This window comes from Emydura macquarii, unplaced genomic scaffold (genome assembly GCF_026122565.2).
Source record: "Emydura macquarii macquarii isolate MOO-44397 ecotype Brisbane River unplaced genomic scaffold, CSIRO-AGI_Emac_v2 contig_1146, whole genome shotgun sequence".
NCBI lineage: Eukaryota > Metazoa > Chordata > Testudines > Chelidae > Emydura > Emydura macquarii.
In genome coordinates, this window is record NW_027131283.1 from 20,467,849 (window position 1) to 20,484,916 (window position 17,068).

Below are 17,068 nucleotides of genomic sequence, written 5' to 3' on the forward strand. Positions count from 1 at the left end.
CAGTGAACCACCAAGGAGGTTCCTATTCATACTTCTCCATCACAGAGTATATATACTGATATACTTTATTTATTCTCTGAACTAGTTTTCTTACATTGCTCTATAAATCAGCATCAAAAAAAAAAAAAAAAAAGGGTGGGGGGGATTGTTTATTATGTTAGGGTTAAACACTAAGCTACAACTTCAAAAAAGCATTTGTCAGAAAGCAATCAGAGGTTTTAATATTATCTTTCTGTCTATTTTGTGCCCCTTTTGAGTTTTCATAATTATTTTTGTTTCTTTAAAAAGTGAGTCAAATGTTTAGAGCATGGTGAATCAATTCTTCAGTGAATTACTGTTGCTTCTTTTTGAAAAGTCAGTATACAGCCAAAAATGCAATTTTTCTAACAGAATGTATTTGTTGTGTTAATTATTTTTAAACCAATATATAAAATCTTTGTTGTTTCTAATTCTCTACTGCAGTATCTTACTTGGCAAGTGGAGCTACTGGGTTTTGAATAGTGACAGAAAAATATCTGTTTGTGACAAATATACAGCAATGCCGAATAAATAATTCAGAGACTTTTCTGTTGCTTGAGAATATTACATTTTTAACCTATATAGAAAAGAAAAAATGAGAAGTTTTGTGTCGAAGAACATGAGAATGGCTTTACTGGGTCAGACCAATGGTCCATCTAGCCCACGATTCTGTCTTCTGACAGTGGCCAATGTCAGGTGCTTCAGATGGAATGAACAGAACAGGCCAATTTATCAAGTGATCCATCCTCTGTCATCCACTCCCAGCTTCTGGCAATCTGGTGTATTTTGTGTATAATTTTGTCTTAGTCTAATTTCCCTCCATGAGTTGTTGGTACTGAGAGAGTGCCTAATGTTTGGTGAAGTTCTTCTTCCACCCCTCCTTCCCTTCTATCTACACATCTATAATTCTGTGTTGTGTTTGATGGGCACATTTAGAATTTAAATGGCTGTGAAAGTTACCCTTATGTAAGTAGAGATAGGTTGGTGTAAGTGCATTTGGCTCACTAATGCTAATCAGGGAGGTTCAAATTGCACACCTCTGTACCAGAGGGAACAGTTGCACACTAGGGGAATATCACCTCTGTGGGAAGGAAGGCAATGATTACACTGCCACCACGTATAGGGATTTCACTAGAGGAAGGCAGCTTTAAAGTACAGAAGGTGCTCCATGGGAGCCCTGTCAGCTACTTGAGGGAAGCACTGAATCAGCATATCCTCAGGTTCCCTGGCCACAGCATATGACCATCATATGACACAGCATATGACACAGCATATGACCATATGACCATATGACCTGGCCATCCAGCATATGACCCTATTTTGCATGGCATTGTCTAGATCCTCCTTGATGCCCCTGTGACCTTGGTGCCCCGGTGACCTTTCTTTGATGGACTTTTTGCCACTTGGGACTCACTGCTAGAGTTTCCTCCAGCGTCTTCCAGCACAGACCCCAAAGTGAATGAAGGCTACTGAGAGTAAACTGGTATAATTTACAGGATGGGAAATGGGAGAGTGAGATTGTAGCAAGAAAACCGACAAACAGGAGCTATAAGAGAAGGCAAGAGGCCTGCTTTACACCCTCTTTCACCTTCCTGTATGTTTAACTTCATATAGCCAATTTACAGTCACAGTGACTTCCTCTGAAATCCCCTGCAATGCACTATCTGTCCCAAAGTTTATTTTCCCTGCAGAGAGAAAGAATGTGCAGACTGTCATCCGTTCCCACCCATTCTCACTGTGACTGCTTTTCCTGCTATTTCTGCCTGTCTTTTTCCACCTTGGACAGCCTCCTCCTCCTTTCAACTAGGGGGCTGTGAAGTTAATGACTGCAGGAATAAATCACATCAGGAGCACTTTGGTGGCAGTTTGTCAATGCAAGATCATTGACAGTTTCCATCAGCAGCAAAAGCTGTTTAAGAGTGGAGTGTAAGCTGTAGATTAGTGCCAAGTGTAGATTAGTGCCAAGGATGGAATCTGATGGTGTGTTTGGGGTTTTTTTTAATTGTAGCAAGTTGCATAGAACAGCCCACAGCCATTGATTATAATAAACATTTAGAAGGCAGAAAAAACATGTTATATTTGCTATTAAAAGTGTGTGTGTAATTGCCCAAAGATTGTACATGAAATTCCTTTTTATTTGAGCAACTGCAAGCTGAAAACTGATCTGAGTCATATGAAACTACTAAATGAATAGCCCCAAATTATCATGAGATATCTTATATGCAGTTCTCTCTCAAAACCGCCTCACACCCTCTCATTCCTCCAGCTGTCAACAATCCTGATTTTGCCTGTTGTAGGGGGATCTGGTCAGGACTCCTGTATTTAAGATGCATAATACTTTCCATTAGAAAAGCTTCTTGGGACTTTTCATTGCAAAGCATCAACACCTTCATTGTTTACAGCAGGCCTTGGAAATTTAACTGGGAGAAGCCCTCAGGCTTCAGAAGTGCCTTTTCTTTGTCCTATGAAATTGCATTCAGATTTAGCAGAATGGTAAAGTATCAAAAATCACGGTCTGTTCTCTCAGTTGGGTTCTTTGGGAAAATTCTAGTAGCCTGTCAAAATCACTGAACACTGTAAAAAGCCTGGCCCATGTCACTGCCAAAACAGGGTCAGCAGAAGAAACTTCTCTGGGAATGCTTGGGAACTGCCAGACCAGCTGGAGGCGAGGATGTAAGGGAGAGGACAAGGCTAAATTCCCCTGATAATCCTTCCTCCCCACCCCGGACTTGGCACATGGTCCCAGACTGCCATTTTCTCCTTCTTCAAAGGTGTGGTATAGCCTGGAAAGGCAAGAGAGAGAGACAAACTATGTTCCCCTGTAACCCCTCTCAACCCAACACGTGGGCCAAAAATCTCAAGCCACCTCCCAACACTCCGCCCTGGGGCATGACATAGAGCATAAGTGTTTCCTAGCTTTTGAGCACTTGCTTTTGCAACCTAAATAATTTAACAGTTTATAGGGGTTCTTGGATCAAAGTCATTTTTCTATTGGTTGGAAATTAGTTTATAGTTGCTACCTAGGTCACACTCAACCATATAGTTGGAAGAGACAATAACCAAGCAAGGGAGGAAGTAAAGGATTTAGGATGAGTTTGAGTCTGTGTGCTTCACTAGTGTTGAGTAACCCCATACCATGAGCAGGCCTCTTGAAATGAGTAGCAAAATCTGGTGTTCTGTGACTCCTTCTGTGAATGCAACCTAAAGGTGGTGAGAGAAGGGGATATACGTTTTCCAGCTTCCTAGGGCATCAAAAGCCATGCAACTACCACTAGTTGTACATGACAGATAGATACAGAGGATGTCAGTCACAGGATACATATAAAGTGGAGGGTGCAAAAGAGTGAGTGGAATGGAAAGAGGAAAAATACTGAAATATTGGCACAACAATTCCCTGTCTCTCTGTGTGTCCATAAAGCTGTTCTGTGATAGTCAGCATTAGTTTTATAAGATTTTTTTGTCCTTAATGCAGAAAATTAACTTTCCATGTCACATAAAGCTTTGCTCTTTGTTTTCATGTACCTTCTGAAAGGCATAGCTCATTGAATCAGAAGAGAGTACCTAAAGGAGAAATGTCCTAAAGAGAGCACATAAAGAATTAGTGAAAGTTAATTATTTTAACGGTCACCTGCAAGTTTGGGGGAGAGAGGACACCTTAGTTCTATGCTGAAGAAACCCTACTTTCCCTCTGCTTTCAAGATGTATTCAGGGTTCAAGATAATATATGCATTTAGGTAGAATATAGTTTTGAAATGCTGGGAAGGTCCATGAGATTGTGGTTTACATAATTTTAATTATCAGAGTCTGAACTGATCAGAATACAAGAAACTACCAAAGTCTATTGTTATTAATAGAAGTGTTATATGATTAACAGTGCAGTACTCTCAAATCCCTGGAGTATTTTTTTTTCTGTGAACTACTTTGTAAGTTTCTGGGAGTATTATTAGATACAGAACTAAAGCCTAAATGGAAGAAAAAGAGGAAAATGAATACACATTGATTGAAGAAAAAAGAGATTAGTAACACCAGAAGTTATAGATTTATTGTATATACTTCCAAGAATAACAGGGTACTTACTATTCACATGAGAAAATCTTAAGAAAAGCATAGGTGAGGTGCTCCTGATATGCCATTCTTTTTAATTATAATAAAGTTCTCCATGGAGAATTCAGTAGATCCTCTCTTTTGGGATAAAGGAGTATATCCTTTATTAAATGGTATCTGTGTTAAGAAGAGTCCCAGGCCTTTGTAAAAAATAAAAAAAAAATTAAAAAAAAGATGTCACTCATCTTTCCAAATGTAGTAAGTCTGAAAATTGGTCCTTAATGGATGCTAAACTATTGTATATCCAGTGGAGAAGTATTTGTTTCTTTGCTGTGAATAAAGACATAATATGTGTCTAAACTGGTGATAAGTTCTGAATATAAAATAAAGCAAGAAGAGTGTTGTACACTATCCTAAAGGCCTTTGACTGTGTCCTCCTCTTCTCCTGTTGTGAAAAAACAGTCATGGGAGAGGGTCATGCGTAAAAAATAAAACATATAGGGCTCGATTGTGCAACCTTTACTCATACTGATGTGTACTTATGTAGATAGTCCCACTTGGACTGGTTTTGTAAGGCTTACATAAACTAGACCATAATAGTTTTCCATGTTAGATATAATGGCGGAATAGGAAAAGTTGTATTTAAGTTGTACAAAGTTGTATAGCATCCTGCTACAGATAGATATTTGATCAGATCCAGATAGAATTTCCTCTCCAATCTCAATCATCCAGCACTTTATCAGCTCTGTTAGTATTGAAACATATAATAATTTTGTAAGAAAATGTTACAATAAGGCATTGTAACCCCTTTAGAAGCTTTGCTGGGATGTGCTGAGTGCAAATAAAGGGTGGACTTAATGGAAATGGGTGAAGTTGCCCCTGAAGTTCTGAGAGTGAAAGTGTAGTGGAGATGTATGGAACTATCCAGGCATGCTGCACAAGATCCTGGCTCATGTATCCTGCCCAGTATGTTATGAGATGGAGCTGATACTGTCAAAGCATTAGAGATGATCTTGAACTGACTTGAAAACAGTCAGCTAGGTGCAGATACTGACTTATGTAACATGGACATTAGCAGAGTTTTGGCCTTCCTTTTCATTAGTCTGAATTCTTATGAGATGACATGAACAATAATATTAGCCTGAACTAGAAGATTCTACTTTCCTTCTTTTACTTCTCCCTTTACAAGTTGGCCTTACTGTGAAGTGTGAGTAAATGTAATGGAAAGGGAGAACAGACCAAAATATAAATAGAAAAGGGGCTGCAGGAGTAGTAAAGATACACTTCCGAAACTTGCAGTGATGTTTGTTCAGATTCAGTAACGTTTTACATAGTACCTATGGAAAGCAACTCACAAGTAAATTGAAAAATAGCTGATTTTTTTTTAACATCCTTATTTTGAAATTTCCAGTGTGAGATGTATCTTACTTAGCTACCACTAAGTGGGTCAGCATTACTGAGTTCCTTCTACATAACCTCTGTTTGACGGACATACATGCCTCTAATATTAAAAAAATTGCTGCTCCATGTAGCAGATTTAATTTATATTATTACTGTATTATTATTTATTAGGCAAACAAAGATATTTGCTTCTGTATTATTTGGTAAGCTTGTTTTCCCAAAAAAAGATTTTATGGTAAAGGGTTGGGGGAAGAGGAAATAGTCAGCCTCCCTGATTAGTTAGTACAGAAAAGCAGCCTATTTGGGTAGCTACACATGATGTGCTGTACAAAGACTTTCCAGCATGGACCTGAATTCCTCTAGAGTGCTAATAGACAGATTTCTTATTATGCTTTTGTCTCGTCTTCAGTGCCAGTGACAAGATTTTTCCCCCACTGAAATCTAATTACTAGCAGAGCTGGCAGGATTTCAGCTGGTTCTGTATCTACAATGCTGGGTTTTTTTAAAGGCACTTAAAAAAAAATACTTGAAAGAAAATCAAACAATCCTTAGTGATTAGTGAGACAACAAAACTGTAAACATTTCTCCTAACAGGATTATGTAAGTACCCTGATTGATAGTATCTCTTGTCTTAGGTGTGCAGAAGGCTATTTTGGACAACCTTTAATACCAGGAGGATCATGCCGGCCCTGCCAGTGTAATGACAACCTTGACTTCTCCATTCCTGGCAGTTGTGACAGCTTGTCTGGAGCTTGCCTGATATGTAAGCCTGGTATAACAGGCCAATACTGTGAAAGGTGCGCTGATGGATATTTTGGAGATGCTCTTGATGCAAAGAATTGTCAATGTAAGTCCTGAACTCTGGCGGATCCTGACAGAACTGATATATTCCATATCAACATAACTGATGAGTATCTGAGATGTGGCGGGGGTGTGTGCGTGCATGTGAGTGATACAATATATTTATATAAGTAAAAGCAATGCTATATATTTTATGTCTATATAAGAGAGATTTCAAAATCTATATAAAGAAGAAATTATTGAGAAAAGCATCCTGTTACATGTAAGTTGTGACATGGATAAATCTGTGTGTTTGGCATTGCAGCAGGGACATTTTAAAAATGATTTCTTAAGAGATACAGCAATCAGTAAACACAACTGCCATTTATTATTAAGACTGTGCGTTTTTCAGGCCCACTGGTTGGACATCTTATTTCAGGCACCACATGTAAAACTAGTGTAAGTTAGAAGAAAATCAGATTGTTTTACTGCAGTATTGCAGAGGGCCACCATTACTGGGTTTTGTAGTTTTATCTGGTACTGGCTTGCAGTTTGATGGTGGAAAAATCACTTAGCAATATAGTTTCAAAAGTGGTCTGTAAATATGGGTACCTTAGTTTGGGACCCCAACTCTAAAGACATTTTCCATAGATTCTGAGCACCTCCAAATTAAGATTGTGGCCAGCACCCTTGAATATCAAACCATTTGTATTTAAAGTTGGGCATCCAAAAATGAAAGAACCCCAAATTAGAGGCCTCTTTTGAAAATGTAGGTCTTTATTTAGCAATCTGTTTGATTAGTATACAGTAATAATACTTATCTCCATCAGCGGTTGAATTAATTATTGTAAAGCACTTTGTATAGAGTGCCTGTCATGAAGGATTTCAAAGCATTATTATTGACATTTTATCAAGATTTTCCATTCTGTGGCTATACATACGTATGTTCATAAACTGTGTGGGTGCATAAAAATACTGTGTGGGTGTGTATAGATACAACTAAAGATATAGTCGGATATGTATGCATATGTATCTATATATACTGTATATTTATGCAAAATTATAATGGTAGTATCTAGTTTCTATGTAACATTTTCCTCAGTAGATCTCAAAGTACTTTACAGAGGTGGTCAGTATCATTCTCCTCATTTTACAGATGGGGAAACTGAGGCAAAGAGAGGTGACATGGTTAATGAAAGGATTTTCCAAATATTCTACACCTAAATATTCAGTATTCATAAGTGTCTTAGAACTGGTTAATAATTCATGGGTATGATGTCATGATTTAAGATTTTAAATGTCACTTAAAAAGCAGTGCATTTCACAAATCAAACTACAGGTGCAATCACAGCTCCCAGTACTGTCTTGCCCTCCCTCAGACATTGGCATGGCTGAAACTTTGAACATTTCTACAACAGTGGCAGCTGCCAGGGGGAGGAATCTGGAGTGTGACGAGAGTTCGGAAAACATACAATTAAAAATAAAAAGTATTAAAAATAAATACATTTTAATGCATAATTGCAATCTTTGTTTCTGTAGTTAGTTGTGATGACAGTAGTCTCTCTCAGTGTATTCATAGCCTTGCATTCACAGTTACTTTGCCTTTATTTTCTCTACCATCTTTCATGTGGATTTTCTTTTTGCATAAGATTTTCTATTTCTTTAGCAGACTTCCATGAAGTTTGCCCTGTAGCTACAATATCAGAGGGACTGTGACTTGACTTGGTTGTTTTCAATTTTCACTTTTTATTAAAGAGCCAAATCCAAGAGTACTGCAAAGCATGAATTTTCTCTCAGATTATTGTTTGAAATATTTCCTGCTCTTTCCTAAGAAGAGTGCTACAGTCATTTGCATTAGCCGTTTCAAATGAGGGCCCAGCTGTATATCATCATTGCATTTCTGAATTTCATAGTGTATTTTAAAAAAATGAAATCTAAAAATATTGACCAAATGTCATAAGCCTATTTGATTTGATTCTTCTGGGTTGGCTTTTAGTGGTGGTAGTATGAAACAGCACAATCTGGTAGAGAAAACAGCTAGCAATTATCCTGGTAACATCACAGTTGGATGAGATAAGAATTGCACAATGCTGTGTATGTGTGTGTACCATACCATAGTTAAAGATAGATGAGTGAATGTGTGTATATGATATGAATAATGTATTTTGACCAATGCAATTTGGGGGGGAATTTCCACATTTGCTAGAAAAAAAACAAAACATTTCCCTGACAGGTTATTTTATTGAATGGCAACTGTTCGAAGTTGTACTGGGGTTTGGACAATAACAAGTTTTTCAAGTGGAGTGATTTTGTGGGCAGTGTGTAAGAGAGATAAATACAGTTTATTGCATAGATCTGTAATTTAGCAGATGACACCATTAAATACATGCTACTCTTATATGTATTATACACAGTGGCAGTGTTGGGGAAAAGAACCAGAGTCTTGACTTCCACCTTCTGCCCTAACCATTATATTACACTCCTTCTCAAGAGTTCATCAGTAGCCAAACTAAGAGTACACTGTGTGGAATTTTGAGTATGACATTATTAACAGCATAACCAGATCTGTGTGTAAAAAGTCTAATTTCTGTCTTCAATTCTTGAGATATCATATTTGGAAATGAGTAAAAGACAAAAATCCAATTAAGCCCTCAATAGACATACTGTGCATATTACATGCTGACCCACTTGTATTATGCTTTTAAGAATGGGGGTTTACAAGTGTATCATCTTTCACTGTTGATCTCAGCATTAGAAAGCTATTTTGAAGCAGGTATGTAATAATCATTGTTACGTATCCTTTTTGGAAAGCAGGTAGTTTTAAAAATTAAACAATCTAGGAGGCAGTAAGAAGGACGGATAGGTAGGAGGTCAAGGGAAGTGGACCAAAGATGCAGCTAGAAAATAAACAAGGGAAAGAAGAGGACAAGTGATATAATCTACAGGAGAAGGGTTTTTAAATCTTTGTATTATATATGCCAAATATATGTAAAGTAAAGCATTCTGAAGACATGAACAAGCTTTGCTTGTTACAAAAATGACTTTAGGATAGTATAGTTTTTAATTGATGTATGTATGTATTTATTTCAGTATATGAAGTGCTTATCCAAAGACTTAGGAAAATGAGACTGTGAATAAGTTATGCGAGTTATAAAATCTGCAGTCTTTTGTTAAGAAGTGACAATCATCACATATCAACACATCAAAAAAAAAAAGTTCTGTATAAGAGCCAGCATTTACCCGCAGAACTGACACAATCATGTGAGACAAACTGCAGTGTTTCCCTATACATAGAATAAGAACAACTGCAATATCTGAAATGCCATACGGTGCTATGTGAGATGCTGACTTTTTAATGGTGATCACAATGTGTACTGTTGGGAATGCAAGTGTTTCTTAAAATGAAACTGTCAAGTTGGGTGCTGAGAAAAGGACCAGAAACAGGCATTGAAGGGAGCTGGAAGAGGACAAAAGACACTGGAGCAGGGACCTGATAGGCAGAGGGAATGTATAATATAAAAGAGATAGGACTATATGAATTCCCTTCCTGGGGAAGAAAGGAGGCGAATGGCCCTTTTCATGCAGGTGAAGGGGGATGTGAAAAATGTCTAGATGGTAACATTCCTCACTATCATATAGCCACCTCTTTCCCTTCTGTAACCATTATGGAAACTCTGGTCTTTGTGCCTGAGGGAGGCATGATGAAATCGAGTGAGAGGAGTTGTTAGTAGAATAGGCTTGCTGTGCATCGAGTTCCTCCTCTTTCAGAGCATCAGAACTTAGGATGCAATGCATCAAAAAGTATGCTGACTTGAGAAGCAATAACTCCTTTCCATAGCTGTTTCAAAGCCTGAAGCAGGGTTGGGCATTGGTTAAATGGGGGCCAGCCAATGACAACAGCATACCTGTGTGAGTTTCGTTGCCTGTTGCTGAGATGGAGGCATGGAAGTATATGATCTCCAGTTTTATCTTTAGGCATTACAAAGAGCTATTCTCTAAGCCTCAACCATGTATCTTTTCATCTCTGCACAACCACCATCCTGCCGATATGAAGGTTTGGTACAGTGGAGAAGATGCTCTTTAAAAGCAGCGGGTTTCAGCAGATCTCTGTTCCTCATTACACAGTTTTCCATGAAATTTTTGAGCATGTAATCTATAGAGGAGGAAGTAAAGGTTTCAGACCCTTGATTATAGATTAGCACATCCATAATAGTAGGCTCTCATTCTATTTCTGGATTCTGGTGACATGCAAATGATTTGGTTTATCTCAAAGCAAAATTCCTCAGTACGCATATAGTTTTATAATGTACAGCAAGAGGTGAACTAATCCTAAAAATAGGATGTGAGGCTATGATGTGCTGAGTTCCCTGAACTTCTTTTAACTTCTTTAAGAGTCTAAGGTGCTCAGCACCTCACAGGACCTTGCCAGAAATCAGTATAATAAAACTGTAAAGGTTTGGCTTCAAAAAACTGTGTTAGGAAATTGTAATGCAATCTTTCATTTATTATTCATTCCACGTCCTCACAAAGTGCATTGTGACAACTTTGTCTGTTTCTCTGTAGCATGTCACTGCAACATCAATGGCTCCATCTCAGAGATCTGCAACTCTCAGACAGGGCAGTGTGAGTGCAAGCCCAATGTTGTGGGGCGTCGCTGTAATAAGTGTAAGGTGAGTAATCAGAACTAAGATTTCACTTAATTCTTCTTCACTGTTTGACATGATTAAGTGCTTTTCCATTTAAAGAAAATATTATAGATTGTTCCATAAACAGAAAAACAAAAGTTAAATGGCTTTATTACTATAGCAGGAGATCAGTGTGTATTCCGGGAATTTTCTGGAGGAAAACTCAGCACTAAATGGAATATGCCACTTTCTGTGCAATGAACATGTATACCTTTTTTTACTTCCTCAAAAGAGATTGGCTGATTTGCAAAAAAGCAAAATGCTTCTCATCTCTGCATTGAATTTTGTGCTTTTTGAAATGTCAAAATGAAGATTTTTTGTGTGGCAAAACTGCCTTTTGTCTTGGTGCATTAGTTCAAAAGTATACTGTGAAAACCATTGCAAAAGACAGTTCCTCTCATGGACCCACCCAACATCCCAGTCCCCAAGTTTTTCATTTTCACGGTGTTTTGTTCTTCAGACCATTAGGAAATGCTTCATGGATTATTGTAGTTCCATAGACTGCTGAGTGAGAACTCCTGGCTTTGGCCCCCTATTAGTTAAAACACCTAAGCAAGTGCCTAATATAAAGCACATTAGAAATTCTATGGAAGTGAAAGGGATTACCCCCACCCTTTGTTATGTACTCATTTAAGTAGTCTTCTGGGTCAGAGCCTCCATAAATGTCCCACTTTGATTTTCAACATTAGTCAAAGGTTCCATTTAAGGGAGCCCCACTGATATCAGTGGAACATTCCCAGGTGTAACAGAGGGCAGAATTTGCCCTTTGCTGTACAATACACACATAAAATAAGTAAAACTAGTTGTTACTAGTTTTATACTATTTATAGTTTAGGTCCCATTACCAAATTCAATGTTTTGTATATTCTAAGTATGTTATCAGAGGGTAGATGCAGAATTAATCTTTGTTTAATGCCGTGCTTTTTTCTCAACATCTTTCTTTCCATCTTACATCTCTGCCTTCATTTGCTAACTCTCTTTTGCCTTTCACTCCTAAAGCCCAACTACTTCTGGGCCTCAGAAAAACAATTCTGTATACCCTGTGGCTGCAGCAGACCCATGTCACTGCGCTGTGATATGTCGGGGAGATGCATCTGCAAATCAGGATTCATGGGTAAACGCTGCGAGCTCAGCAGACAAGTGCATAAACGGAAAGAAAATCCACAGGCTGCTCAGCAAATCCAAGTCCCTTCTCAGAGATGGGGCTTCACAGGTGCCAGCGGGTGCCCACGGGGTGCTTACAGGCCTGTCGCTTTGGTAATCAGAAAACCTGTGTGATGCATGGACTGGATTCCAGAATTTGTTTGTGCATGGGGACATAGTGGTTGGAGATTGTTACACCCATTCTGTGTTATGCTAAATTAACAGTTTAACAAGAAGCCACAGGCTTAAGAATACGACATGGTACAAATACAGACTTTTAAAATATTTACACACTTTCAGGATTTGACCTAGTACAAATCACAATGTAGGCAAAATCATAAATACCAGAATAAGTCTGGAAACAACATAATCAATAGATTATACAGAAATTATGGGTGAGATCCTGACCTCACTGAAGTCAATGATTTTGCCACTGACTTCACTGGGGCCAGGATTTCATTCTATTTCTTTAATGATTCTAGATATCAAAAGATTTAGTTCAGGAAAAGGATCAACCCTGATGACGAAGGACATATGTATGGGTCTTGAATCATCATATATAGTAGATCTTGAGTTTTCACTAATTCACATACCAGCTACCTTGTCTTTTACTGGCTAAAGTGCATGTTGTTGGAAGAACCTATTTCCCAAACTTAAAACAATAATTAGGATAGTCCTGTCATTTTTCATGTACAGTCAAAGCAGCCTTTTTTTGAAGCTGGTGTAATTATAATGCATTGTTCCTAAATGGAAGTGTTTGGGATATACTTTTGTTACCCAAAACCACCCACACACACATACTATTTGCACATACATTACACACACATGAACATCCATCATAAGGACAAAACATAATAGTATATTCAGAAAGATTCAGCAAATCTCTTTGTTCTTATCTGGGGTCTTAGAAGTGAGAAATTTACTCCCCATTAAATGTGATTCTTATCAAATAGAGTATTAATTTCAGGTTATAAACAGATTTTATGGAGGATTCATCAAGGGGACTGCATGACTAGTCAGAAAATCTTTCACTCTTCAAAACTCATCAGTGTAGAAAATACAGTACGTTGGTGATCCTTCCTTCCTTCCTTCCTTCCTTCACGCAGTGCAGGGTTCTAGCCTGTGAGACAATTTTACTGGTTTTCACCCTGATAAACAGCATTTATTAGATCCTATCAAATCTTTTACTGAGAGCTGAGCTGCATGCGAGGGTATGTTTACTTCACTGCATTCATTTGAATGGCTATCCTGAGATTTTGCATATTCACATTTCTGCCTTTGAAATCTGTTTCTTCCTCTTTATGAAATAAATCTTTAGCGATGGTCTGTAGATTTAATTGAACCTTGGAATGTACTTACGTGAGTTTGGATATTCCTTTCTCTGTGTTATGTTTCATCATGCCAAGGTACAGAAGAGTGTAGCATTTTACTATAGCATCTAGAAATGAAAATGTGGATAATTACTTGTTATATGTATGATCCTTCATTAGTTTTCACATGATTCATCTGGTCAACCTCTACCCATACACCCTGTCCCAGCAATCTGATCCATGCCGGTGGATCCCCGTGGCAGTGCAGAATCCCAGGATGCCTCCTTTGTGGATCAGATTTCAGTACCCAGGCCTTAGTTGTTTGCATAGTATTTCATTGAAGTCAATGTGGTTTTACATGTACAACAGAGAGTAGAGCTGCCTCCATGGGTCAGATCCTCAAGTGCTGTAAATCAGTGCAACTCCACGGACTTTGAGCCAACCCACACTGATTTAGACCAGCTGAGGCTCTAACCCTATCAATATAGGTTACACAGTAATAAGTTTTCTCCTTGCATAATTTAATGTCAATGTGAAATAATATTAACTAATAGTTTTAATTTTATATCTAATTTTTCATCTTCATTCATTGAGATGTAGCAAGCTAGGTACCTGGATTTTTCCTTGAATGTTGTGCCCTGAATGAAATTCAAGTGAAGCTATAACACAGTGATATGGAGTTTAACATTCTCTAGAAATCATCTCAACTAAACAAAAATACTCCACCTCCACAGCCTCATGCACTTTAATGAGAAAATCACCATATGCAAAGTTTGGTTTCCCTGTCACATTCTCAGTAAACAAATATCTAATGTAAAATTGAACTCATCTTACTACAAAGAATTTTGTGCTGCCATAGAACTTCCATTCAGCTAATTTAGTGCCAACAATTTAATCTAATGGCCAAAAGCTCAGTATAGATATGTCCAGTATGATGTATATTAAAGCCTTATCTTCCTTTCTTCACAAGTATTTTCTGTCCATACAGATGGGGTCAAGGGAGAAGCAGCTCAGTGTTATAACAGTTGATATTCAACTTTTGCAGAATATTTTTCATAAGGTTTTGATTTTGGACAGCCCCTAGAGCAGTTAATGCAGAAAAAGTAAAAGAGAATAAAAAGAGGAGAAACAAGAGGCTCATTGGATAGCTTTATCTTGGGTTGTCAGAGCTATTTAATTGCCCTGAAAATATTGGACAACACTCAAAACTGGAATAAAAGGATGCAGCTTCCATTGAAGTAAATAGAGTTGCACTTGCTTATACCACAGCTAAATTTGGCCCAATAATTTTACCTTGATGCCTTTTTTTTTTTTTTTCTATTTTGGCAGCAAAATAGAGGGCTTGGTTGTTTTTCCTAAGTTATCTCTATGCATTATTCACAGTGTACTGTAGTCATATATACTGTTTGACAAATGTGTTGAGAGATGGTCCCCGGCCCAAGGAGGTGAAATCTATCCTCCCATTCAATCCTGTTTCCATTCAGTGGGAGCAAGAATGGGCCTTAAATTAGACAAATGTAATAAATCATAATGATAATGTGCAAAGCTTATAGGAGACTGTGCTGAAGCATAGGTCAGTATTTGTATTTATTCAGCTAGCTTTTGACTATAACCTTCAATAATATCACAATCCAAATATTCAGTTTAGCCAGATGGAGCCGCCCTTACAGCCAGGTTAAATGGCAAAGTTCTACAAGGAGACTTCAAAATCTCCCTGCTGAAATAAATTACAATACTTAGGAATGCCTTATGAGTATGTCTGTGGGAGATTGTCTGCAATCTGATTGCTCTCCCTTTTTGCATATGTCGGAAGACTTTAGAAACAGACATCACAGGAAAACTCAGCAGGCTTACACATCAACCCAGGTGCCCTAATTATAATAAACATTGGATCAAATCCTTACTTAGATCAGAGCCAGCAAGATACTTTGTACCCTCAACTCTTTATTTTTGTACCCTCAACCCTTTATTTTTAATTTCATTCAAATTATTATTATTATTGCTGTTGAGGAGGAAAGTAGTAAAATAAACCCTCTGTCCCCAGCATATTTTCCATTTAACTCTTTGTTCTGTAGGTAGTCCTCACCTATATTAAATGTTCTTCCTCTGTTTTATGTGGCAGCCTGGAACATTTGGCCTACCGTCGTCTAGAGGATGCGTTCCCTGTAACTGCAATTCTTTTGGTTCCAAATCCTTTGACTGTGATGAGAATGGACAGTGCCATTGCCAACCTGGCATAGCAGGAAAGAAATGTGACCGCTGTGCTCATGGATTTTATAACTTTGAAGAAGGAGGATGCACTGGTACATAAACAATCAGGTCCCATTTAACGGCCTGTTGCAGATTTTTTCTTCTCAGTCTCTAGCTTGCTCTTCCTTGGACTGCCCTATGCTATATCTAAGGTGGAGACATTACCCTGGGCAGAGCTGCTGTAAATGGGAGGTGCTAGTAGACTATTCCACATACAGAGAGAAAACAGGGTAATATGGAGTGAGCCACTTACACCTCTTTTACGGCCAAATTATGGTTGCTTTAGCATGGGTACACATAAAAGGTATAGGTACAGAGCTGGTCAGGAATTTTTAAATTAAACATTTTTTGTTGGAAAATGGTGATTCATCTAAACTGAACAGAAATGATCAGTTTCAAGTAAACTTATGTTGGGAAGGTGTCTCAGATGATGGATGGAATTTCTGGTCCGCGAGTGAGTCCTACAATAGCCCAGTGGCTAGGGCACCATGTGGATTGTGGGAGACTTAGGTTCAAGTCCCTGCTTCAAATAGGGGTAGAGAGAGTGAAAATGACACTGTCCTGGTAGTTAGGGCACTCACCTAAGATACAGGAGCTTCAAGTCCCTGCTCCACTGACGAGTCACAAAATAAGGAGTAACTTCAGCAGATGAGACTGAGAGAAGAACCACATCAGAATATCTCATAGTCCACTGGTTTGGGCAGTCTCCTGTGTGGTGGGAGACCCCTGTTCAAATCCCTTCTCCACATTAGCTAAGACGGAATTGTGAATCTGGGTCTCCCATGTCTCCAGTGGGTTCCCTAACCACAGGTCTAATGTTATAGGGAGGGCAGCAGCACTATTCCTGCCTTGTTCAGCCATTTTGTTAATTGAGCCCTTAAAAGGAATGGGGAGAAATAGTTTTGTTTGATCTGAAATGGATTTTCTGTTCATTTTTTCAAAAAAATTCCCACAAAACTAAAAACCAGTTATTCACTCAGCTCTAATGGTAACTTCAATCATAAAGCTCTTAGCACATAAAACAAGAGTCCTGTGAATGGTATTCATGATTGGTAGAGCTGGTCAGGAATTTTCCAACAAAATATTTTTTGTCAGGAAATGCCAGTGTGTTGAAACCAACATTTTTCACAGAAACATATCAGTTTCAACCAAACTTCTTTTGGGAAGGATTCTCAGGTCCATATTTCTTTGAGGAGGGATAGAGAGAGTTCAAGATCCATCCAGAATAGCCAGGAGCCCAGTGTTTTGGGAACTCACTTGGGATATGGAATATCCAGGTTCAAATCCATGGTCCAAATCTGGCAGAGAAGAGACTTGACCCTGGATCTCGTGCTTCCTAGGGAGTGCCTAAAGCACTGGGCTTTAGAGTTGATCTGTCCTATTGAAGCTGTTGCACTTTATGTAAATAATTAGCAATTCATTGGAACAGAGAGAGAG

The 17,068-nt window shown here is 38.3% G+C and overlaps 1 protein-coding gene across 6 annotated transcripts in view; it reads left to right on the top strand.

Annotated features, from left to right (window-relative positions):
• Positions 1-17,068, top strand: part of LAMA2 (laminin subunit alpha 2) — a 482,162-nt gene that overhangs the window by 314,145 nt on the left and 150,949 nt on the right. For 5 of the 6 annotated variants that reach the window (XR_010919459.1, XM_067546727.1, XM_067546728.1 and 2 more), the window contains 4 exons: positions 6,099-6,310; positions 10,807-10,913; positions 11,928-12,185; positions 15,504-15,684. Coding sequence is in view for 5 of the 6 variants with exons in the window: in XM_067546727.1 (XP_067402828.1) it covers positions 6,099-6,310; positions 10,807-10,913; positions 11,928-12,185; positions 15,504-15,684 (758 nt within the window). In the remaining variant the exon portion in view is untranslated. The remainder of the gene's footprint in view (positions 1-6,098; positions 6,311-10,806; positions 10,914-11,927; positions 12,186-15,503; positions 15,685-17,068) is intronic. The other variant, XM_067546730.1, reaches the window with a different exon arrangement.